This window comes from Petaurus breviceps, unplaced genomic scaffold, assembly GCF_028583685.1.
Source record: "Petaurus breviceps papuanus isolate PSGF00001 unplaced genomic scaffold, PetGlider_PUasm1.0 37, whole genome shotgun sequence".
Classification (NCBI taxonomy): domain Eukaryota; kingdom Metazoa; phylum Chordata; class Mammalia; order Diprotodontia; family Petauridae; genus Petaurus; species Petaurus breviceps.
The window spans coordinates 38,747,770-38,773,986 of NW_027186296.1; the positions used below are offsets into that span (position 1 = coordinate 38,747,770).

Here is a 26,217-nt window from a genome sequence, read left to right on the forward strand (position 1 = left end):
TCTCTCTCTCTCTCTCTCTCTCTCTCTCTCTCTCTCTCTTTCTCTTTTTCCCTCCCTCCTTCCCCCCTTCCCACTCTGTTCTTGCTTAGTCTACCATTCCAATCTCAGGAGTATTGGAGTGAGAGGAGGGGGAAAAAGAGAAGGGAGAGTCCCCCATATCCCAAGAAGTAGTTCCTTTCTCCCCTTCCAGCTGTTGAGGGGGGAGGGGAGAAGAGAAAAGTATACAGTGCAGTGTGTGTGTGGGGGGGAAGTGTATGTGGGTGTGTATGTGTGTGTGGGTGTCTCTAGGAGACAATGGCTCTGTTTCCCCTCTTCCCCCACTCAAATCCCCTCAGAAGGGCCAGGGGAAAGGAGAATGACTACGTGGGGAATTTTCCAGGAACAGCCGTCTGCAGAAAATAAGTTTAAAATCTGGTTGGGCCCCTAGATGGAGGAGCTTCAGAGGGGAGAAACTTGTTAGACTGCAAATGTCAAGGCATTAATTTTTATGGCGTTTTCTAAGCTTAACTAATTAGGTATCTTGAAATGCTGGAAAGACCCTCCTCCCTCTGCCCAACAACTCCCCCTTCTTGAAATTTCATTGAAAAAATGCAGCTTGGAGGATCCTCCTCGGGAAGGGGAAAGGCTGGAGCCCCGCTAATCCTGCCCAGCAGCAGCAGAGCTGGCCCAGTGCTTTGGGCTGTTAATCTCCTTTCTGTTCAAGTTCCATTTAGCCACATAAAATCTAATTTCTCCTGTAAGTGGGCAAAATATTCTGCTAGAAAAGGAAGATCAAGAGTTACCCTGGAGGCTTTCAAGCAGAGAAACTGCATCTCGGCCAGAGATCTCACCCTGCAAATTGAAAGATGATTGGGGAGAGGGAAGGGAGGCTGGGAAGGAAATGGGGTTAAACTACATCAATCAATTACCGAATCGTTCAGCCAGTGTTTGTTGAACACCTACTATGTGCTGAGCCCTGTACTCTTAACCAAGCGGGATGCCAAAAGCATATCCTTTGATATAGACCTGATCTCAAGGACCTCAAGTCTAGCATAAGATTTTTGAACCTTATCAATTATCTTGTTTTACAGATGAGGAAACTGAGGCCCAAAGGAGAGACTTCACCGAGGTCGCACAGGGAGTGAGTCAGATCTAGTTGTAGGATAAGGCACCAACACTGACAATGATAAGTAGTTTAACAGAATTGGCTGGAATTGGTAGCAGCAGGAAAGGTAAAGGTTAGCTGTGAGAAGGAACTTCTGAGAAGTCCTGGGAGTATCCCTCCCATCCCAGCACTCCTCCCTCCCCCCCATCTATAGTCTGTAATTTGGTTTCCATGTTCTCTGCAGCAGGGGTGATATTCATCGAGGTGGGGAAGCTCTGACATCTGCTGTGCCATGAATATTCAGAAACTGAATTAGATCCCCGATCAGCAGGGGCTCCTAGAGTTCCCCTTGCCGTGGCAAAAACACAGACTGCTGATATATCCAGCAGCTGCTCTTACTCCAACTGCTCCCCATTGTTTGTCCATCTTGGCAGGGGATTTTCCAATCCAGGGACAGGCTCTGGGGAGGGGAGAGGAGGGAGGAGGGGGAGGGCTGTAGGATCCTTGGATTATATAGTGTGTGGTTTTTCTCCCTTGAAATCCAAACCAACAGCACAGCCCCTAGAGTAGACCGGAAGCCTTTGGACTGAGAGCCCAACCCAGCCCGGCCAAGCCAAGCCCTCCATCCCCAATCTCTCCCTCTTCCCCTTCCCCCAGGCCACATATACACCCTGCTGGACACTTTTCGTTTTATCTTTCCCTGAAAGGATTCCCAAACACCCTTTAGAGGCAAGTTACCTCTGAAGAGTTAAAAAAGCAGCCAAAACTCGGAGAGGGGAAGGGGGTGAGACCCTGGTTGTCTCCTTGATAGTAATGGATCCTACAATCTCTTATTTTTTCATCTTCTTATATCATGTAACAGACCTTCCTCAAAAAGATTATATTCTGCTGGGGGATGCAGCATGTGCACAGAAAAAGTAAATACAAGATAACCTGTGAGAAGCACCAGCAACTGGGGAGTGGGAAGGAAGGGTCAGGCAACTTTTACAGAAGCCATTTCAAGATCCCTCTGTTGGTGGCCTCCAACTTATCTGTGTATATCTTGTTTGCTTGTCGCTGTCATCACATGCTGTCCCCCATTAGCCTGGGATCTAGCTCACAGAGAGCAGGGCCTGTCTTTTGCCTTTCTATCTCCAGCACTTAGCACAGGTGCCTGGCACATGGTAGGCCCCAGTGCTTGTTGACTGACTAGCTGACTGATGGGCACCTGGGCTGAGTCCTTGAAGGAAAATAAGGCAGAAGTGAGGAGGGAGTGCATTTCAGGTTGAAGGGTGGGTAAGAGTGTTGAAGGGTGGGTAAGAGTGGCCTATGTGAAAACCCAGAGAGAGAGCCCAGAATGTCAGAGTAGAAGAGCTAGCAGGTCAATTTAGATAAAAAGTAAAGTTGGGGAAAGGCAAGAGAATAAGCTTTTATAAAGTACCTAGTATGTGCTAGGGACTGTGCTAAGGGTTTTACAAATAATATATCATCTGACCCTCACAACAACTCTGCGAGGTCAGTGTTATTATTATCTCTGTTTTACAGTTGGAGAAACCAAGGCACCCAGAGGCTAAGGGATTTGCCCAGAGTCACACAGTGTTCCTGGCTACAGGCCCAGCACTCTTTCAACCACACCACCAAAATAAAATAAAATAAGCCTGGAAAGATGGATTGTGGCCAGATGGTAGAGGGCTTTAAACATCAGACTGGAGAGTTTGTATTTTTATCCTATGGGCAATAAGTAATCACTGAAGGGGTTTGAACAGGGAGGTGACATGGATAGATCTGTTGCTTAGGAAGGTTATTTTGGTAACTGTGGAGACCACAACAGGTTCCAAAGGGTTGAAAATGAGTATCATATAGAGGGCAATTGAGAAGCACATGGTGAGTATGAGCCAGCTGCCAAAAATAACAAGTGAAGAACTTAGAAAAATAACGGGAACAAAGGATGCCATAAGAGAAATGTATGGTAGAAAATGAAGATGGGCTGGTCAAGTAATAAGGGTATGGAGTGATAAGGGAATATCCCACATTGGTGTCCTCTCAAAGTCAGGAGACATGGGAGAAGGCTCCCAACACACTCGGTGAAACTTCTGGGGCAAACTTAGAGAAAACCACGAAACAGGAGTTACACAAACATGGATGACTCCAGGGATGGCCCTTGGAGAGGGCATCCCAATTGAAGAGAGGACTGATCCCCTTTACTATCTGAGAGTGTTAGGGTTGGAGTTAGAATTAACTACCTAGATATCTTGAAATGCTGGAAAGACCCTCTCGATTCCTCAGAAAGGAAAATTTCCTTTCCTGAGATTTCACAAAAAAAAAAAAAACATTATACCACCGATTAAGAAATGACTAAACGGGGCAGCTAGGTGTCGAAATGAATAGAGAGCTCTGGCCCTGGAGTCAGGAGGACCTGAGTTCAAATCCAGCCTCAGACACTTAACACTTGTTAGCTTTGTGACCTTGGGCAAGTCACTTAACACCAATTGCCCTGCCTTTCCTCCTTCAAAAAAAAATGACTAAACAAATTTCGGTATATGAATGTAATGGGATTTTACTCCGCTGTAGGAAATGACAAAAATGATGAATACAGAAAAACATTGAAAGACTTAGACAAACTGATGCAGAGGGAAACAAGCAGTCAAGAAAGCAACATAAACAATGACTAGAACAATGTAACTAGAAAGAACAACCACCACAAAAAAGAAAAATGAATATTTCAGAATTACAAAGAATTAGCACCTCCCCAAAGAAGAGAAATAAGAAGAGATATTGCATATACTGACAGATTTTAAAAATATATATGTTAATTGATTTTGCTGATTTTCCTCTTTTTCTTTCATTTTTTTCTTTAAAAAATTGCTTTGTTATATGAGACCTTTTCTGGAATGGGAGGAGGAAGAGAGAGCGGAAGTTTAGGGGATGTAAAAACTAAAGATATTGATGAAATGTGTTCTTTTAAAAAAGAAACTTACAACATAGAGGTCATTTTATTGATGTGGAGAGCTCACAGAAATGAATTTCCTCAAATGCTCTCCACATCCAGAGAAAACTATGGAGTCTGAATGCAAATCAAAGCATGCTATTTTCACTTTTTTTGCTTTTTATTTTTTCTTTCTTGTGGTTTTTCCCTTTTGTTCTGATTCTTCTTTCATAACATGACTAATGTGGAAATATGTTTAACATGATTGTACATGTAAAATCTACATCAGATTGCTTGCTGCCTTGGGGAGGGGGGAAGGAAGGGAGAGAGGGAGAAAAATTTGGAACTCAAGATTTTACAAAAATGAATGTTGAAAACTATCTTTACATGTAATTGGGGGGAAATCCTATTAAGAAAAGAAATTAATTTCCTCTACTATTGCAGATCAGCACATTTTCTAGGTGGCTCAGTAGAGTGTGGAACTTGGAGTCAGAAAGACATGAGTTCAAATCCACCCTCAGGCACTTACTAGCTATGTAACCTTGGACAAGTCACTTAACCTCTATCTGCATCAGTTTTTTCAACTGTGAAATGGGAAGAACTGGGGAGGCTAGGTGGCGCAGTGAATAGAGCACCAGCCCTGGAGTCAGGAGGACCCGAGTTCAAAATCCAGCCTCAGACATTTAACACAAAACTAGCCGTGTGACCTTGGACAAGTCACTTAACCCCAATTGCCCTGCCTTCCCCCTTCCAAAAAGCAAAAAAAAAAAGGGGGGGGAGAATAATAACACCTGCCTCCCAGGATCTTAAAGTGCTATATAAATACTAGCTATTATTATATTTATGATTATTCTGCAACTTACAGTTTTAGAACAAGAGTTCTTCACCTGGGCTCTGTAATCCTTTTTTAAAAAAACTATTTTGATAATTGCACATCGATACAATTTTTGTTGTTCAGTCATGTCTCACTCTTCATGACCCCATTTTGTGTTTTCTTGGCAAAGATAGTGGAATGGTTTTACCATTTCCTTCTCCAGTTCATTTGATAGGTGAGGAAACTGAGGCAAACAGGGCTAAGTGACTGGCCCAGGGTCACACAGGTGTCTGAGGCCAGATTTTAATTCAGGGAGATCCAGGCCCATCACTCTGTCCATTGTACCACCCAGCTGCCCTATCAATATAATTGCTTTCCTTTACATTTCTATGTATATTATTTTATGTGTTAAAAACTTTATTCGATTAAGAGCCCTGGTACAGAGTTACCTGAGGGTCCTGAGAGGTTACATAAGGTTCACAAAACCAGTAAACATCAAAGGCCTGAACCTGAGTCTTGACTCTGAGGCCACCTCTCTACACACAATGCTTTGATACCTCTCAGATAACTATAATACATAAAATGATGTGGTAAGTGCATTAGAGAGGAACAAAATGAAGTACTTGAGGTCTATGAGTAGAAGGTTGCTGGCTGCTGTTGTTAAGATAATAAGTACAGACCACTCTTTTTTTTTTTTTTTTTGCTTTGACCCTGATTTTGGATGCCCTTTCCCCCACGTGATAGAAGGGAAAATTTTCTAACAACTAGAGCTAACTACAAATGGTCTGGATGACTTCTGAGACAGTATGTGCCCTTTCACAGGAGGTCTTCAAGCTTAGGCAGGATGACTGCTTGTTGGAAACAGTGTAGATCTAATTATTCTTATTCAAATATGGGTTTGACTAGATGACCCCTGACTAGTTTTCTCAGATTCCCTTTCCTAGCATCTTTATATGAAAGGGAGAATAGTGTTCCTCCCATCGTAGACTCTGATTTGGCTCTGGATGTGTGGAATATTAGGGAGGGGAGCCAGTGCACGCATGCAGAGGTGACTGGGGGATGGGAGACTTTGGGAGACAGGACTCATATTCCCATTATACATATTGAAAAGTCACTCTTCTTGCCCCTGCAGGAGAGCAGCTGTTGTCACAGGAGACGTCCTTGGAGTTGGGCTGTGGCGTGGGACCGCTGTATGTGACCCTGGGGCCTGAGCAAGCAGTGGTTCTGAATTGTAACCCTGCACCTGCCCCTTCTGGGCCCCCAGCCCAAGTGACCTGGCACAAGGATGGGAGCCCAATACAAGAGAAAAAACACCTGCATCTGCTGCCCAATGGTTCCCTGTGGGTGTCCCAGGCAGCCCCCCAGGAGAGTGGCGATGGAGGGGCCCCTGAAGCCCCAGGGGACAGTGAGGGCAACTACTCCTGTTTGGCCCACAGTCCCCTCGGAGTGGTGGCTAGCCAGGTGGCTGTGATTAGGTTCTCCAGTAAGTTTCTATGTCTGGCTAGTTTGGCACTGACAGAGATGGGTCCTGGAGGGGCCTGACATGTGGGATTCCCTGTTAGTGGTAGGATGGGGGTAAGACCCAAATTGAGCTTACTTAAGAAAAAGTCTGATCCTTCCTAGAGCAGAGAGACAGGCCAAATGACTTGTCCTTTTCCCAAAACTTTATCCCTTCTACTCCAAGACTTCTGTGACTTGCTTTTCCTTCCCATTCTTTTGTTTCTGTCTCTTTCTTCCTTCTTCCTTCTTCCCTTTCTCCCCTGCCTTCCACCAAAAAAAGCACTGTCACAGTTTTCTCTCCATCCGGAACCTCAGACCGTGGAAGAGAATGGGACGGCTCGCTTTGAGTGCCGAATTGAAGGGCTGCCGACCCCCGTCATAACCTGGGAGAAGGACCAGGTGGCAGTGCCGTCTGAGCCAAGGTGAGCGTCCCATGGAAGGGGGACAGTGTTAGGGGGAAGCTGGGAATCAGGGAGCTCCAGGATATTGGTTGAGTTTTTTAAGTGTCCAGTTTTGACTCTGGATCTTCTTCCCATGATCTAGAAACCATAACAAGTAGTTACTGTTCCTGATACTGTTATTAGACCTTGAGAGAGCAGATGTTGTTTTTTTGTTACTTCAGAGGAAAACCACTTAGTAAAATGAGGGCCTACCTCCTGACAAGGGCAAAATGACCTGTTAAGGAGAACCTTTGGAGAAGTGTCTTGTTGACCTTCCTGCCAGGCTAGTGGGGAGGGGACAGTAGTGCTAAGATTTCCTAGACACTCTTCTCTATGGTCTGACCTTCTAGATTTAGACCGAGACAACAAAGGAGTTCCCACCTTGCTCAACACCAGTGTATGTCATGTGACTATAAAATTAAACTTTGGCCTCATTAGCCTCTGACCAACAACTCCACTGATAAATTCCCTAGAAGACAGAAAGACCTATTTACTCCTTTAAGTCAGGTTAATCCAACCATGATCCCTTCCTTGGGCAAAACTATGAAATGTGTCTTCAAAGAGTGTTCCAATTTTCAGAAGCTCTAAGATGCTCTGTCACCTTCCATGCTGTTCCCAGGACCCCCATTGATACTTTCCTGCCCCATATTTCATCATCTCAGGGCAATACTTTCTATGTTTTCCAATGTAAAAATAGTTTGTGCCAGTGAAAAGGTGCTAAGAAAATATTCTTCAGTCAATTTTTTCCTTTCTAGGTAATATGCATTTTAACTGGGATCTTCTCAGAAGATAATGGCTCTTCTCTCTCCCATATTTCCCAACCCATTAGTGACTCTGATATGGGAATCTAAGGGGAAATTTCCTAACTATTAGAATTATCAAAAGGTACAATGCACTACCTCTCCAGTTACTAGGTTTCCCCTTCCTAAGAGATCATCAAACAAATGCTAGATAGTCACTTGTTAGAAGGGGTTTTATATAAGACCAGATGGCTTCCAGGATCCCCTTCCAATCCTCAGATTTTCTGGTGACAGTGACTTATTCTGGCTCTTCATACCCATCTCATAATTCATTTCTTCCCCTAGACTCATCACTCTTCCCAATGGTGTCCTGCAGATTGTGGATGTGCAGGAAAGTGATGCAGGGGCCTACCACTGTGTGGCCACCAACGCTGCCCACCAGCGCTACAGCCATGACGCTGTCCTCATTGTCCACAAAGGTGAGGGAGTTGATGTTTGGAGTTATGTTTCCATCATGTTGGGCTATCATAAAATCACTGGTCATAGAGCAGGGATTCCAAATTTGGAACCTCAATCGGTCTTTGGGTGGATTTCAAGGGATCTGTGAAATTGGATGGGGAAAAAATTACAGCTCACCTCTACCTGAAATTTAGCATTTAGGTACCCTGAATATTCTGAGAAGGGGTCCATAGGCTTCACTAGATTGCCGGAAGGGATCCGTGACACAAAAAAAGATTAAAGGTCCCTATAATTGCACTAGAAGGAGCGTATAAGTGGCACATAGTAGGTGCTTAATAAATTTGAACTGGACTAAATCAAATCTAACTTCCTACCTTCACAGAGGTAAGTGTTGCTACCCCATTTTACAGATGAAGCCCAGAATGAAGTCTTTTGCCCAAGGTCAACGCTAATCCACTTCTTTCTCTGCTACATCACACCACCCCCTTCTGGAGGACCCCTGTGTCTCCTTGGGATAAGGGGAGTATCTGAGATGGGGAGAAGTGATGAAATGAGACTGAAGGAAAGCAGTTACCTGACCCACCTCTCCCCCAGCCTTGTGTACCATTCTCCTATTCACCTTCCTTCCCCTTCCCCCTTCTCCTTTCCCCAATTCAGTCCATGTGCTCAGAGAGCTGATAACCTGAGATTTAGGGGATTATACTCAGGGATGTCTTTGGAAAGTTTAGGAGTTCTCTCCCCCTTGCCCTCCAGTGGGAATATATCTCTGCTTAAACTATCAAAGTCTCAAATTCCCGGGCCTATCTTCCCTTTCTTCTCCCCTGTCTCTCCCCCAGCCCTCACTAATCCACTCCTCTGCCTCCAGGTAAGTTGATTCTCTCCCTACCCTTCCAACCTCCTCTATTCCCTGAACCCAGACTAAGGGTCTATAACGCCTCCAAATGGAACCCACCTGTTAGGAAAGGGATGTCTCTATCTAGTCTCTGGTCATTTGGCCTCTTCAGGGTCTCTAGGTCTATCTCTGCTTCCATCTGCTGGACAAACCAGGACTAGCATACTGTCTTTGGGGAGCTGAAGCCCAGGACTTGATAGGAAACTCAGGGTCTTTGAAATTCTTTGCTTTTTTTCTTTCCTGGACCCAGAATGGGGCTAGAGAGGAGAAACAGCAAGGAAGAAGAAGTTATCTGAAATTAGTCTACTGGTTTCTCTGAATATTGACTTGGGGACAGGAGATCTCACTTTCAGCTGTCTAACAGAGCAGACTTGAGGAGTCAGGGGGCCCACATTCTAGCCCCACATCTCCCATTAACTGTGTGACCTCAAGTAAATAATTTTCTGCACCTAAGTTCCCCTTCTTGTCAAATGGTTGGGAGGAAGATTGGAGAGGGAGGAGAGAACCTCTACCCTCTCTACTTCACAAGGCTGTTTACAAAGATCAAATAAGATAAAATGGGGGTGGGAATACATTTGTAAAAGTTTTCAGTGTAATGACACTTGTCTCTTCCATATTTCTCCAGGGTCCCTCTATCCCTCTAGTGTTGGGGAAGTGACCATTGTGGCTGCTCCAGAAAACACCACAGTAGTCGCTGGTCAGAGTGTGGTGATGGAGTGCATGGCTTCAGCTGACCCCACCCCTTTTGTGTCCTGGATACGACAGGGTGAGTGGAGGGAGAGGAATTATTGCAGAAGAAGGGGACATCCTGGGAGAGAGTAATATGGAATCTCAGGGTCTTCCCCTAGAACCCCCAGAAATTAGCTGAAGAATAGCTAATCAGAGTCAAGAGCCATGTTGAACAGGGATTGAGCTGACATTGCTGGCAGCCCCTCTCACAAAAAGTCCCCATTGAAGGAATAAGGTGGATATTAAGGTTAGGAAGCTACATTGGGGACCCCACCCCAATAAATCCAATATAGTGTGTATGGTTGAAAGAATACTGGGTCTCAAATCAGAGGACCAGGGTTCAAATCCCAGCTCTGCCTCTTAATATCTGTAAATCCCTTCTCTAGGCCTCTGTTTTCTCATTTATAAAATGAGTGTTGAACTAAATGATCTTGAAAGATGCCCTACAGCCATAAATCTTTGATCTTTTTATCCTAAGGCTTTCCATCTATAGCGTGCTTTTATCCTTAAAAAAAAATTTATTGATGCCTTTTGTCTATACATTACAACTGCTTTTATCTTTCCCAAGGAATCATTCGATCAACTAATAGTTCTTCAGGGCCTACCATGTTTAGAGCAGGAGGGGGTTGCAAAAATAGGACACCTGCTCTCTAGACATATGTAAATGTAGATATAAATACACATATTTATATAAACATATAGGTCTATAGCTATAGATATGAGTGATAGCTCAAAGTCCAAAGTAGTCCTTGGTGAATGCCAGATAACTGGAACACAGAGGGTAAGGGAGACATTGCCCCTCTCATCTTCCTGACACAGAGAGTAAGGGAGACGTTGCCCCTGCCATCTTCTTGACACAGAGAGTAAGGGAGACATTGCCCCTGCCATCTTCTTGACACAGAGAGTAAGGGAGACATTGCCCCTTCCATCTTCTTGTTTGATTTTTGTTTGGTACTCATCCTCATCATACATCACCGCTGAAATGTGGGAAAATCTGGTCAATTTTGCATCTATATGTTGTTCCTAAGAGGTAGGAGGGACTGTCAGGAAGATGGTGATGAACATTTTCAGTGGAGTACCTGAAAAAAAACGCTGGTCTTAGGGGTCAGAAGAATCAGTTCAGTTCAATTCAACAACCATTTTTTAAGTACCTACTGTGTGTGTTCAAGCTACTAGACCAGATGCAGGATATATGAAGATAAAAAATAACAAACACTACTCTCAAAGAGGTAAAAATCCAACAAGTCTGGGTCTGCCAACTACTAGCCATATTGTTTTGAGGGAAATCACTTAAACTCGATGTCAGTTTCCTCTCTATAAAAATAGAGATAATACCTTAGAGGGGGGATAATATTAATATCTTAAGACCTAAAATCCACATCTTCTGGTCACAACCCTATGATTTTTTTCCCACTTCTTTTAGCATATTTTAGTATCTTCCTCTCCTGCATAGATACTAAAAATCAGCACCTGAGGAACTTCAAGATTATATTATCTTTATTGTGGATTGGTTGTATACAGCTGTTTTTCCTGATTTTATCTTATTAAGCTCCATTTCCACTTCCTAATATGGTATTTTAGATACTGAGTTCTAAGGTCTAAATGTGATGGGATATATCACCATAGAAATGCGGGGAAATCAGGTCAATTTTACATCTATATGTTATGTTTTCCCTTAGGTTTCCTTCCTAAACACTTTTTTTTTCCTGGAGGGGGGAAGGCAAGGCAATTAGGGTTAAGTGACTTGCCCAAGGTCACACAGCTAGTTAAGTGTCAAGTGTCTGAGGCCAGATTTGAACTCAGGTCTTCCTGACTCCAGGGCCAGTGCTCTATTCACTGCGTCACCTAGCCACCCTTAAATACTCTTGAGGTGACTTGGCTTGTGGATCTCATGCCAAACTTTCTGCAGGTTTATTTTCTCCTCTACTTTTTTTTGCTATTCTATAAGGTATTACTCCTTATAACCTTCTGCCATCCTCATCCAGAGTGTTTTGTTAACGAGCTTGTTTTCTAAATTGCCGTTGTCCTTGGCTGTCCAGTTGCTGACGTGGTTTCTGGGCTTTTGAGGTTTTACATTGGTTATATGGTGATAATCAGATCAAATGTCTTTATTTTTATCTTGTCATTTATCACAGACAGTTTAAATAGGCTGGGTTGGAGATATTGTAATTGTATTCAGTGTCTTTGTGGTAATTCATATCTTTATCTTTTCTTCTTTCTATTTTGAGGTTGATTTTGACCTTTATTCTAACTAGTTCCACTTGCACAGAGGTACACACTCTCACTTCAGTAACCACTCACTTCTTATCATGATTTACTTAACTTGGGGGCAGCTAGGTGTCAAAGTGAATAAAGCACCAGCCCTGAAGTCAGGAGGACCTGAGTTCAAATCAGGCCTCAGACACTTAATACTTACAAGCTGTGTGACTTTGGCCAAGTCATTTAACCCCAATTGCCTTGCCTTCCCCCCTCCAAAAAAAAAAAAGATTTAGTTAACTTCATTTTTTGTTAATGTTGTCCACTGTTCACCATGTTAAGTGCCTTCTGACTCTTCTTATATCAATTAATTAGTCAAGAATATTTATTTAAATTTTGAGGATTCTTTTTTTTTTAATATACAAGTATTTGTTAAGTTTCTCCTACTATATAACAGGTACTGTGGCAGGTATGGGGAATACAAATGAAGCAGTCCTCACCTTTAAGGAGCTTATATATTCTATAGGAGAGACTTCTATAGGAGATATTCATACATACATCTGCATATAAAATAAAGGAGGGGAACAGTCCCCAAAGTGGGAGGCATGATGAAGACCTGCAGCTAGGTGGGAAACGAGGAGGCAGCAGCAGTAGAGGATCTGAGGGGACTTCTCATGATGTCTGCCCTCCACCCTCTCCAGCCTGGCTTGGGGGAGGGGTGAAGGAGGTATGAGTTTCTGAGTTAATGCAATCTTGCAAGAAGATGAATCACTAAGAGACAAAGATCGAGTCAGGAGATCAGCTTGCTGGGAGAAGATGAGATAGCTGCACTGAGCCACCAAATGCAGGAATAATTAAATCGTCACACTCTTCCACCAGTGCTCATCGTGTCCATAGAGAAGAGCTCACATACTTACAGAAACTTAGCAGGGAGGACACAGGTGAGGGATGAACCTATCTGTAGGACAACTTCTTGACTGAAGGCTTAAATGTCACCGGGATCCTTAGGAATAACTAGGTGTCACAGTGAGGAGTTAGGAAGACCTGAGTTCTAATTCAGCCTCAGATACTAACTAGCTGTGTAACCCAGGGCAAGTCACTTCATCTCTTTTTGCCTCAGTTTCCTCAACTATAAAAAGGGGCAAATAACGGCATCTCCTCAGAGTCATTACAAGGATCGAATGAGATAATTTTCTAATGCACTTAGAACAGTGCCTGCCATATTTTAGGTGCTATACAAGTGCTTCTTTCTTTTCCCTTCAGGAGAAATCCATACTACCCAAAGCTATTTCTCTGCTAGCTGCCCCCTTTCTGGTCCTCACTGCTCTCCTGTTGGACAAATCTGTTCCTCTCCTGCTCTTGAACTGATGAGACGATGACAAGCTCTTTTAACTCACAAGCATCCTTTAAAACGTGCTGAGAAAATTTTGCATGACTTATAATATATTCTGAAAAGATATCTGGGCTGTTGGTCCCCTCAGCCTTGGTCAGTCAGACACAATGCTTCTTTCCCTCTCTGCTTTTCTCTCTCAGACCAGAGGGGGGCAATAGAGAGCAACAAAGCACCTGTGAGAGGCTTCTCTCTCCTAGGATAAATGCCTGTTCAGCTCGCTTTGCTAAGGTCTGATTGCTTCTCTTTTCATTTTCATACTCAGCACCTACTGAGTTCTAACTGCTGTCCTGGCTGGTGCAGTGCATAGAGCACTGGGCCTGGAGTCGGGAAGATCTGAGTTCAACTCTAGCCTCTGATGGTCCCTGGCTCCATGACCCTGGACCAGTCACTCATCCTCAGTTTCCTCTTCTGTAAAATGAGGATAGCAACAGCTCCAGCCTATCAGGGTTGTTGTGTGGAAGCTCTCTACAATGCTCCTTCCCTTCCCTTCTCCTTCCTCCTCTCCTGCAGGGTCTCACAGTTCAAATCGGAATCTTTAATGAGTTACCCTTCTCTTGTTCTTTCCATTTACATCGTTGTGTATTTTCCTAATACTGCTTATTTCACTTTGTATCAGTTCATAGACATCTTCCCGTTTTTCTCTGAATGTTTTTATCAATCAATAAATAAATGTACAAAGGTGTGGTCTTTCAAGTCAGCATATAGCCTGCAATGATCTTTACATAGACTTTTGGGATCCCTATCTATTTCTTTTTAATTTTGACACCACTGCTCTAAAAAATGATGTCGATTTATTATTTATAATAAATGAATATAATAATAAAATAGATTTATTATATTATATCTTTATATATATATATATAATATAATAAATTAAATGATAGACTTGAGTTCTGCAGGAGGGTTGGAGGAAGAGTTTCAGGAGTAGTTCCTACCCCTCCAGTTCCTCCCCAGTGGACGGACATCTCTCCTCTCCTCTCCTCTCCTCCTCCAGATGGGAAGCCAATCTCTACAGATGTCATAGTCCTTGGACGCACCAACCTTTTGATCACACACACACAGCCCCACCACTCTGGTGTCTACGTCTGCAGAGCCAACAAGCCCCGTACCCGACATTTTGTCACAGCTGCTGCCGAACTCCGGGTGCTGGGTGAGGGTGGGACAGGGAGAGGGTGGGAGGTCAGAAAGTCCAGGGTGCACCTATGGTGGGAGCAATTAAAGAAAAGGGGATTTGGGGAATTTGGGTCTGGGATCAGACTGTGAGAAGTGGATAAGGAGGAAAGAAGTGGTGTGAGTATGGAAGAATCTCAGGCAGGTAAACAGGATGGGTTTAGGGAAGATTTATGTAGAAAAAAAGGGAATTTGGAACAAAAAATAAAATAAAAGTGAATTTATAAAAAAAGAAATAAAGGTTGGGGTTGGTGGTGCTAGGGGTGGGAATAGACATCTGGGACAGAAACAGTGGGGATTGGGGGTACTGACTGAGGGAGAGGGGATAGAGGAAATCAGATAAGAGATGGCTCAGGAAGGAGTAGTTTGGGAGGTAAGGTAAGGTGAAGCTAGAGAGTGAGTTCTCTGAAATCTATTATTATTATTAAAACCTAAGATGGGAAAAGGAAAGAAATTACTTACTCCAGAGAAGGAGTGAATGGTAGGAGGAGGTATAATAGGGTGGAAGGCTACTGGGAAGTGTCCTGGGGGGAATAGGGTAAATTGGATGGGTTAAGATTAGGAAGAGTGGGGAAGGGTGTGGATAATAGGGAAAGGTAAAATTTGACCTGGAGGAAATAGGTTAGAGTGAGGCTGGGGGAATGACTTGGGGAGTAGACCAAGTCAGGATAGGGTGGGCCTGTAAGGAGAAGAGGTTGGTGGCTAGTGACATACCTGACCTGAAAGGAGACAGTCACTGTTTGTCCTTCCCAGCGTCCCCCGTCATCTCCCAGGCCCCAGAGACCATCTCCCGTACGAGGGCGAGCACGGCACGCTTTGTGTGCCGGGCGGAGGGTGAGCCAGCACCAACACTGCACTGGCTACGAAACGGGGAACCGCTGCTGTCCAATGGAAGGGTCAAGATCCAGGCTGGTGGAGGCAGCTTGGTCATCACACAGATTGGCCTGGAGGATGCTGGCTACTACCAGTGTGTGGCCAAGAACAGACTGGGGACAGCGTGTGCCACGGCTCGCCTGGCTGTCATTGTCCGAGAGGGGCTTCCCAGTGCCCCCACCAGAGTGGCGGCCACCCCACTGACCAGCACCTCAGTCCTGGTGTCCTGGGAGCGGCCAGAGCTGCACAGTGAACAGATCATTGGCTTTTCTCTTCACTACCAGAAGGCACTGGGTATGTCCCTCTTGTACTCCCCACCTAGGACACAATAAAGAGAAATAGAAGGAGTTAGATTAAAATGAAACAGGATTGCCTTATGAGAAGTGGGGGATGTGGACAGGAAAGGCAAGGTCTCTGGGGATTCTTAAAAAGGAAGGATACGGGGTTGGTGTTTGTCTTCTTCCCTCTGGAGAAACCAATGAGAGGGAGTGGGGTTGGAGTGGCAATGGAGGCTATATATTGGGAGGAATTGCTCAATGCTACAGGGGATACTGGAAGGCTATGGCAGATCTTTTAGGACTGGAGATACCAGTCTTGTCTGTGTGGGCCAAGGGAAGGGCAGTCCACCTGGGAGGCAAGGGACTGGATTGTATGGTCTTTTAAAGGTTTTCAGAAATGGATGTAGGGGGAGTTCTCTGGTTCTGACCTGAAAAGTATAAACAGATTTTGTTTTGTTAAAAGAGAAATTTTGTGGTATTCTTAAGAATCCTTATTAGAGCTCCTAGGGTGTCCGTTCTGACTCAACCTATTTATGGCAGTAAAAGAGATTTCAGTTAGACCCCAGGAAAAGGGTGTAAACACTAGGCCAGGCAGCAGCTGAGGAAGGTCATGCATTTTCAATCCCAGGAGACCATTAAAAGCAACATTCATTCTCCCCACCCCCACTCTCTCGGCAATGGTATAATTATGGCTCTTTTTAGATGGGGAGCACTGGTCTAGGTAACCTCCTCCAGCTCTGGCCAGCTTCCAGGGGAAGTGTTCAGGTCGGAAACTGAACATGTGTCCAGTTCCTTTTGAGGAATTTTCATGTTCTTCCCCCCTCCCTCTCTCACCTTCCTTCTTGCTCCCTAATCTTCCAGGCACAGATAATGTGGAGTACCAGTTTGCTGTCAACAATGACACCACAGAGATGCAGGTCCGAGACCTGGACCCAGACACCGACTATGAGTTCTATGTGGTGGCCTATTCCCAGCTGGGAGCGAGCCGCACCTCAGCCCCCACTCTTGTCCATACCTTGGATGATGGTACGGCCACTGAGCCACTGATCCTTGGGGGGATGAGTGGGGAGATGAGAAGATGGGACCTGGCAGGGGGAAGGAGTCGGAGAGATGCCCTTAACCTCAGCAAATGATCATAGCACTTCCTAAAACTTGTTTAAAACCTTTCCCTTGATAAAGCGCTTCCCTGTGCATTATTTCATTTTTTCTTCTCAACAGCTATGTGCAGTGAGTGCGTAAAGCAGGTATGACTAGTTCATATGATAGATAAAGAAACTAGGGTGGCTAGGTGGCGCAGTGAATAGAGCACCAGCCCTGGAGTCAGGAGGACCTTGAGTTCAAATCCAGCCTCAGATATTTAACACTTACTAGCTGTGTGACCTTGGGCAAGTCACTTAACACCAATTGCCCTGCCTTCCCCCCTCCAAAAAAAAGAAACTGAGATCTAGGAAAGTGAAGTGACTTGTTCAAGTCAAGCACAGTATATTAGAGACAAAGTTGCTACTGGAACACCATTTTCCTGGCTTTCAGCCCAGGGCTCTTTCCCACCATACCATCTCTCCTGGCCTCCAGGTTCCCACTAAGCAGCTTTTAAGCTGAGACAGCTGTGAGCTGAGCAATTAGCCCTGAAACCAGGCTATAGAAGGCTAGAAATGGGCTCTCAAACAAGTGCTTCCCAAACCCCATTTCTTAGGTTTTTCAGTAAGACTAGGGACCCAGAAACTTTCCTGGTCCCTCCTACAATCATAGAAGATGCCTTCAGACTTTGGTGGTCTAAAACAGATGTGTCAAAGTCTCTGGCTGCTGTCCCACAAAGCTCTCAAGTATAGCTGAACCACATTAAAATGTCGTGGGGAAGTATTTAACAAAAATGGAAATACAACATAGAGAATATGAATATGCAGTTTACCAAGCCAATGTGCAGCCCATCAGGTTCCTTATTTATGGTTTAGTGGTCCCATTTCTGTTTGAATTTGACACCACTGGTCCAGGATGTGGAGGGCCCATGTGTCTCCCAAATCAGACTAAAATGTAGTTGGGAAACATTTAACAAAATAAATTAAAAATGAAATTTAACAAAATTAATAAATAACAAAAAAAAAACCCAGAGAAAACATTACATTCTTGAACTAAGTCCATATGTAGCCCACAGGGATCCTTATGGATGGTTTTAGTGACACTTATCTCACGGGTTCTAGTCTGACTCTTTCACTAGTACACTATGATGTTGGACAGGTGGCTTTATTTCTCTGGGCCCCTGTTTCCTCATCAGACTGATGAGCCTTGCACTAATACGTGGTTCTCAGTCCCCAGCGCTGCACCCCAGCTTTCTTTGTCAAGCACTACTCCTGGGGACATCCGAGTGACCTGGCTGCCTTTGCCACCCTCCCTGAGCAATGGGAAAGTTGTGAAATATAAGATTGACTACTGCACATTAAGAGAAGGTGAGTGTAAGGCAGGGGTTCCTCAGCCCCCTGGCTCTGTTCTGGCCTGGTCAAAGAAGAGAATTAATACTGGATAGGAGAGTGATTGGTTCATATAGTAGCATGGTATGTGGGATACCCTGCAGGGTAGAATTGGGCAGGCTAATGAGAATCACCTGTAGCAGGAGAAATTGGGAAAAGAGTGATATAGGGTCATGTGGGAGAGGGAGAAAGGGAAGGGTAGGCTGGGGGAGACAGAAGGGAGAGTGGAGCAATTTAGGGTAGGGCTGAAAAGACGACCTCTGTAGATACATTGAATGGGAAAATGAATGAATGAAAAAGCATTTACTAAGCCCCAGTGGGAATACTGGATAAGGTCAAGTGATAGGATAGATGGAGTTTAGTGCAGCCTCTAAGTTAGGAGATTCTGTCTCCTGGGTTTGGGAGTGGTGTAGATAGCAGGATGGAGATGGAAACTTGAGGCTTCCCACCTCCCTGTCTTTTTCCCTTAGCCCCATTGTGCCCCTGGCTCTGAAGTGGTAAACAGTTCCATGTTATGGGGGTGGGGAGGTATCTTCCTATAACTTGGCTTGGTAGGCATAGAGGAGGAGGATTTCATTGAGGACCTGCACCATGAAAGGGAAGGCAGTATGGAGCAGTGATACCTTTCCAGGTCAGGCAAACCTGGGTATATGCTCTTGAACTTGCATCTGAGTGGATGTCCAGGGCCGAGTAACTGGGAGGCCAAGTGAGGGTCCCAAAGCTGTTTCTAACTCCTATCCTTTTTCTGCCTTTAACAGATCAAGTCTTTTCCACGGAGGTCTCTGGGAATGAGACACAGCTCATGTTATACTCTTTACAACCCAACAAGGTGTACAGGGTGCGCATCGCTGCAGGCACCAGTGCCGGCTACGGGGCTCCCTCTCCATGGACACAGCACCGAACGCCCAATACAGAAAACCAGACTCACAGTATGGCGAGCAGAGGGATGTGCTGGGGGAGCAGGGGCATAGAAGGAGGGGAATGTTTGGATGGATGGGCACTAGACCATGTAGTGTGTTTGTAGATGTGTCTGCGTGGGTATGTATTGCGGGGTGGTTGGTTTTTCATGTGTCATGAGGATGTGTGTGGTTATGTAAGTGAGAATGTATGTGTTTGTGTCAGAGAGTGTTTTCATGTATAGTATGATGTGTAAGCTTATCAAAGTGTGAGTATACCCAAAGAGACAATAGGAGCTTGGGAGCCAGAGCAGATGAGCAGACTATAGAATTTGACTATATTTTTAGCCTTACTTCTAGAATAGGTTTGGAGGTGAGCTCTGTTTAACTGGGGGGAAGGTAGCCCCCAGAGAACCAGAAAGGGGGAATTCATGTAAATGTTCACTGGAATAAGCATCTGAGACTCATTAAATGCTTTTTTTCTTACACCAACCTTTGTTTCTTCCTCCATCTCCTCCAAACATTCAATTCCCTCCATTTTGTTCTCTTACCATTTCTGAACCCTTTTTTCTCCTTCATCTAATCCCTCCCCTTCACTGCACCCAGTCCCCTTTGCTCCCTCAGATTTGAAGGTCAGGGCAAGGATGGAAAGCTTGGTGGTGACATGGCAGCCACCTCCTCACCCTATCCAGATCTCAGGCTACAAGCTGTACTGGAGGGAAGTGGGAGCTGAGGAGACAAGTGAAGAGAGGTCTTCTGGCGGTGGGAGTCGTGGGGACCAGGTCTGGGACGTGGGGCCTGTCAGACTCAAGAAAAAAGTGAAGCAGTATGAGTTAACTCAGCTAGGTGAGGAAGGAATGGGCAGAGAGGGTAGGAGCCCCTGGGCCTTTGAGGGGAGGGAAACTTATACATCTCTCCCTTTGTGCCCCATCCCCAAATGCTCAACCTGAGGGACCCATGAATCTGGGGAATGAAATTCAGGGACATTTCCATGTCAGTGGTACCAGCAAGGATCAGAATCTCTAACTAGTGGTGGGTGGGTGGAGGTCAGAATTTGGGGTCTTTGATCATAGAAGTCTTGGAGATCAAGTTGGTTCAGTGAACCTAGGGATCAGGAGTCAAGCTCTGTGGGTCAGGGATCAGGGTCTCTGTTCAGTGATCCCCTGTGCCTTCTCCAGCACCTGGACGATTGTATGAAGTGAAGCTTGTTGCATTCAACAAGCATGAAGATGGTTATGCAGCCGTGTGGAAGGGCAAGACAGAGAGGGCACCCGCAGCAGGTAAGAGCTTGACTGGCTGTTGGCGGTCAGCTCCGCTCTTTCTGTTTTCACCACTTTAGCACCAGAGTCATCAGGCTAGTCTGATAGACTAAAATGTGAGTTAGAGATAGGATGGGAACTGGGACCCAAGTATCTGGATTTTCAGTCCAGTGTTTTTCCCTTGAACATTTAAAAGTAGTTAGGGTAAGTCTACGTAGCCTGCCCTCTTGGACTGAACTCTTCATTCTTCCCTCCTTCCTGCTTCCTCTCTAACAGACCCACCAGTCCAGAAGAGCCCACCCCTGCCCCCGGCCCATGTACACGCAGAGTCTAACAGCTCCACATCCATCTGGCTGCGGTGGAAGAAGCCAGACTTCACCACAGTCAAAATTGTCAACTACACAGTTCGCTTCAGCCCTTGGGGGCTCAGGAATGCCTCCCTGGTCACTTACTACACCAGGTAAGGGAACAGAGAGTGTGCATGTGGGGAAGAGAACCCAGGGAGTGATGGCAGGAAGATGCGGGGTGAGGGATTCAGGAGGCCATCATTGCTCCCTCACTTTGCCAGAGAGTGAGGACTATACCCAGGGCCATCGTTGCCTTTAGAACAGTGAACTTATAGGAAAAAGGAAAGGGTGTGACATCAGAATTAAACCCCCAGAGGACAGAACCCTCCTGAACTTAGTACTTGAGCATGTTACAGAATAGACAATGTCTTCACCTTCATGGGAACTCCCAATCTGTTGAGGAGGATGTGATATCTGCCCTTAGGGAACTCCTGCCTCATAACGGAGGGGACAGGATATACATATACCCACAAAATTATGTAGAGAGAGGATAGGTTCGACATTGTATTGTTTGGGTATAAAATGGGCTGGGTTAACCTATTAAGTGTGTGCCTGGAGGAAGTAGCTTAGACTTGACATTTTGAGTTAGAAAATGAATGCAAATATAAATGTATCCAGGGTCCCTACCCTTGGTTTGATGGGACTAAGGCACCTTTTCGCCAAAGCTGAGTACTTCTAGAAGTCTCTACATACCTGCTTCATCTCAAAGAGAAGGGTGGGGAACTGGTGGGACAGGCCCCAGCTACGGAGGATATTGGGAAGGGGAGGGCTGGGGTTAGAGTCAGTGCTCAATTGAGTTTTTGCCCTGACAGCTCTGGCGAAGACATCCTCATTGGGGGGCTGAAGCCATTCACCAAATACGAGTTTGCAGTACAGTCCCATGGGGTGGGCGTGGATGGCCCATTTGGTTCCGTCGTGGAACGTTCCACTCTGCCTGACAGTGAGTGATTATGTAACTGCCTCCCTCATCCCCTTCACTCTCTCCAGGCTCCTAGTCTCCTTTCAGGGCCTGAGTCAGCCACCTGGAGATTCTTTATGCCCCTGATTTCATAGTGTAGTGAAAAGAGTTCACCTGCATCGGAGACAGGACTTCGAATCTTAGCTTGACCACTTACTAGTTTATCTAATTCAACTTGGGAAAGTCACTTACTCTCCCCAAGCCTCACTTTTATCACATATAAAATGGGAAAGTAATCTTTGCCTGCTTCACAAGGATGTTGAGAGGGTCAAATAGGAAAAGGGAACAGACAAATATTTGTCAATGATTTCTGTAGCCACAGTCAACTGAAAGGAAAAAAAGATACAGTTTCCTGATGTGTTTACTGTTTGTAGATTTTTTTTAAATTTGATCTAAATAACAAAGCAGTGGCCCTTCCTCCAACAGGTCATTGCCTGTGTAAGACTTCCCCAATATGTTAAGATCATACAAGATGTAAATACAAGGATTGTTTTATACAGTGAATTCTCAGATTATTAACATACAAGAGGACTTGATACTGAGATATATTTTCAACTGAATTCAATAAACATGCATTAAATACCTACTATGTATCAGGCACTATGCTGAGTAATGGGGATACAAATATGAAAAAGACAGTCCCTGCCTTCAAGAAACTTACAATCAAATGGGGGAAGACACCACACAAGAAGAAATCGAAAAACTGGGGCAGGGCGTTACAGAGGAGAAGAACCAAGGGATACCTGGCAGGGGCATGTTGTTCTGTGGAGTGGAAGTCAAGCAGAGCTGTTGATGGAGAATGGAGTTGTCAGGAAGGTTTCGAGCCCTCTATTAAGAAAGGCTTATGCTGGTCAAAAGTATTCCCCATTGTCATGGAAGAGACACCACAGAATACAAATTGAAGAAAAATTTCATATGTATAGAGAAGTCTTCCAGATGCTTCCTTTTGTGCATAGAATCCTATCAAGATTTGGAACATCACAGAGATTTCCTGGATGAGATCTATAACCATTCAAAAGAGTTTGGCCTAAACATCCACATAAGAAAAACCAAATGGATGAAGATATTTATTGTTCAGATTATGACATGCATTTAGACAAATAGAGCTCTTCTATCATATATCTACCTATCTATATCTATATGTAGTGATATCTTGGACAAGATATGTACATATGACAAACAGTATAAATGAATAATGAGTTGGGGCCCAAATCAAATAAGATTGGAAGAACAGGCTAAATTGCCTTTGAGAAATTGCAAAACTCCTTTAATGATCCCCAACGTGCCCCAGAAACAAAGACCCATCTTTTTCATAATGATGGTCTCATATTCCATTTTTAAAAAAGACTTCCCATGGAAATATCAGTCTCCAAAGAATTAAAAATGAAGATCATTCAGAGGGCAATGAAGATGCATGGTAGATGGAAGCTAGCTATAACATATAAAAAATAAGGAACTTTAAAGAAAAATGTCATTGGAGAAATGTATGATGGAAAAAGGTGAGCTGGACATGTGGTAAGTTCAGGATAGTATGTATGTGCCACTTGCATATGCACGTCAAGAGAAATTGAAGAAGTCTTCCAGGACAATGAGCGGGCCCTTCACAGTGAACTCATTAGAAAACATGGTCAAGAATTGCCTAGGATAGGCAGGGATGGATGGCTTTGCTGTCTGCATTACTAGAGGAAAGATCCAAATTTAGGTGATCACAAATACGAATCTTCCAGAGATGCTATTTGTCTGTGGGTCCTAGAATATCACCATTTAAGTGGCTCCAGTGTATTTTCAGTAGTGAGAGTTGAACACTAAAAGTAATGTGAAATATATTCTATGATTGGAAAACAAGATGGGGCAGTCATTTATCAAGGGTGAGGAATAACAGATGGACAGTCCAACTGCTACATTGGTGTCTAGGAAATATTAAGAAGGACCTAAAGGAAGACATCATGGGGTGGTGGAAAAAGCAGTAGATTTGGAGTCAAGAATCTGGATTCAAATCCCAACTCTTCCATTTATTGCCTGTTGACCTCAGGCAACTTATTTAACTTCTCTGATCTCTAGTTTCCTTATCTACAAAATGAGGAAGCTGAAACACATCAACTCTAAGAACCCATCAAGTTCATAAACTATGTTCTACTTCTTCCCATGGTCTACTGCCAGCATATTGGATAGACTCTCTGTGGAGGAGTATGGAAATATACCAATCAACAAGCATGTCTTATGGGCTTACTAGATGCCACACACTATGCTTGGTGCTGGGACTGCAGATACAAGTGTGAGACAGTCTCACCCTCAAGAAATTTTATTCTACTGAAAGAATACACCATGGATATTGATAATCAAATATAGAATCCATGCAAACTATATATCCAGTGATGGTGGGGGGAGGGCACTAACAACTGGAAGAACCAGAAAAGGCCTTTTCTAGAAGATGGAATATGAGCTAAGCCTTGAAGGGACTTAAGAATCAATCATTGCTGCTGTGGTGGATAGTCTATGCAGAGATGTGGAGGCTGGAGTTAAAAGTTGTCTGTGAGGGACCAGCAAGGAGGCCATTTTGGCTAGAGCAAACAGAAGTTAAGTGACTTTTCCAGGGTCACACAGCTAAGACACGGCTGAGTCCAGATTTGAACTCAGGTCTTCATGACTCCAGACTCAGTGGGCTATTCACTGTACCACCTGACTGCCTTTGTTATGAGAGGCTGTGGTGATAGTGGTGGTAATAATGGCGTGTGTTCACATCTGAGTCTGCGTTGGTATTTGGAATTCTCTCTATCAATGCAGATTGAGAATTCAGCTGTAATATAGGCTTAGGGAGTTACCTGAAACTGAGAAATGAAGTGCCTTACTCAGTGCTGATGTGTCACACCCACTGAATTTGAACCTGAGCCTTCCCCTCTCCAACCACTATACTACACTGCTCTCATCTGTTACATTTGTACTTTCTATAGGACCTGCTCAGAAAGTCCTTTAATGGCTTTTTAAGCTTCCAAATGTTATTAACAGGCTGACAACTTGACAGAATCAATCTCTAGAATGGCATTTAAAGGCAAATTGAATTTTCTTAGCACCACTGATAGGGACTGGACCCAGGCTTTTATTGTATAGAGAACTCCTAGATGAGGAGAGTCCCTCCACCAATGCAAGCTGGCCACCTTCTCTGTAACATACAGTCTTAAAAGAGCTACCCAGAACAGTAAAAGATGAAGTGCTTTGTCCAGCAAGTATATATCAGTGGGGGGACTTGAACCCAGGTTTTCTTGACTTTGAGACCAGCTTTCTGTTCACTATGCCAAGCTATCTGTTTCGCTTGCCCAGCTGATATGGGCCTTAATTCTGCTGAATGAAGCATCCTGAGGGTGGTTGGTTTGTTGATCACTAGATAGGAAATGTTATACTGTGTACTGTTGTGTGATTTGGTTATCCAAAACTTCAATAAATTTGAATCTCAGTGTTATATACAGATTATCTATTATGCCTACAATTTTGGGTTAAATTTCCACTATTTGGAAGGACTTTATGGAAATTTTCTGCTTTTCTATTTACATGATCCTTATTGAAGTCTTGTGAGGCTGTTACCATCCCTTTTTTATAGATGGGAAAACTGAGACCCAGTGAAGCATATCTAAGGATTACCCTGTAAGTTAGTAACAGAGCCAGGACTAGAAAGAACTCAAGTTACCTAGCTGCAGACCATGACAGTTTCCTCCATAATACACCACATATATCCCTGCACCCTTGTCTCTTGTCCTACACTCCGCAGGGTCCTCAATGATGCATTTGTCCCATCACCTCTTCCCATATATTAGGTTCTCAGAACCCCTTTCTATGTCCGTTAATGCCTTACCCCTTCAGTGTTTAAGCATTAGTTACTGTGCCCCTGACTGTTTTCCCTTCTAACATTACACAGGGCCCTCGACCCCTCCTTCTGACCTTCGCCTCAGCCCTCTCACCCCGTCCACAGTTCGACTCCGCTGGTGTCCACCAGTGGAGCCCAATGGGGTGATCGTGGAGTATCTGATCCTTTACAGCTCTAACCACTCGAAGCCTGACCACCTGTGGACTCTGCTCACCACAGATGGTGAGTGTGGCTGGGGCCTCTCAGCCCACAGAGTCTTCTTAGGCAGCTGCAAGCTGTCCCGTCTCTTCCATCTTCCTCCACAACAGGCCCAGATGGTGATTCATCTTTAGCAGAGAACTCTCCAGCTCATTCCAGAACTTAGCACATTCTCTCAGTTATTTAACCAAAGCCTGTCTTCTTGTTGTTGATTTCATTAGGAGCAAGATGCTGGTGGGGGGCTGGTTTGAACACCTCCTAGTGAAACAGGGGTGGAGAGGCTGTCTGGCCTCCTTGGCCAGGAGGTTGCCTGGTGGGGGTGTGATGGGGTGAGGAAAAAAAGTAGCAGAGCTTTTCCGGAGGCTTCTTTCTATAACTGTCCCCATTCTCTACCAGCCAACATTGCTTTCTCTGCTTTTCATGTTCTTCCCTAGGAAACATCTTTAGTGCTGAGGTACATGGGCTGGAAAGTGACACTAGGTATTTCTTCAAGATGGGGGCACGAACAGAGGTGGGACCAGGGCCATTCTCTGGTCTGCAGGATGTGCTCACTCTGCAGGAGAAGCTTTCAGGTATGGGTTGGGGGAGGGGAAAAGAAAACATATCAAAGGGCTTTAGAGGAAATGGGGAGGGGTATCCAGGAGGAACCTGGAACATATACCATTCAGGAGCTAGTTCTGAAATCACAGGAGACTTGAACAAGTGACATCCTCCTCTCCCCCTACCCCAAAGGTCATTTTGCCTAGTCTTCTGTGTTGAGGC

General features: G+C 44.6%; 1 protein-coding gene across 4 annotated transcripts in view; it reads left to right on the forward strand.

Annotated features, from left to right (window-relative positions):
• The window catches only part of IGDCC4 (immunoglobulin superfamily DCC subclass member 4), a 43,001-nt gene that overhangs the window by 7,756 nt on the left and 9,028 nt on the right, over positions 1–26,217 (forward strand). Inside the window, exons 3-17 of one of the 4 annotated variants that reach the window (XM_069098275.1) lie at positions 5,936–6,286; positions 6,488–6,725; positions 7,829–7,962; positions 9,460–9,600; positions 14,147–14,302; positions 15,076–15,489; positions 16,335–16,499; positions 17,780–17,917; positions 18,697–18,867; positions 19,441–19,680; positions 20,013–20,114; positions 20,370–20,553; positions 21,253–21,380; positions 25,309–25,479; positions 25,890–26,027. In XM_069098275.1, the coding sequence (XP_068954376.1) occupies positions 5,936–6,286; positions 6,488–6,725; positions 7,829–7,962; positions 9,460–9,600; positions 14,147–14,302; positions 15,076–15,489; positions 16,335–16,499; positions 17,780–17,917; positions 18,697–18,867; positions 19,441–19,680; positions 20,013–20,114; positions 20,370–20,553; positions 21,253–21,380; positions 25,309–25,479; positions 25,890–26,027 (2,871 nt within the window). The remainder of the gene's footprint in view (positions 1–5,935; positions 6,287–6,487; positions 6,726–7,828; positions 7,963–9,459; positions 9,601–14,146; positions 14,303–15,075; positions 15,490–16,334; positions 16,500–17,779; positions 17,918–18,696; positions 18,868–19,440; positions 19,681–20,012; positions 20,115–20,369; positions 20,554–21,252; positions 21,381–25,308; positions 25,480–25,889; positions 26,028–26,217) is intronic. The other 3 variants (XM_069098276.1, XM_069098278.1, XM_069098277.1) reach the window with 3 other exon arrangements.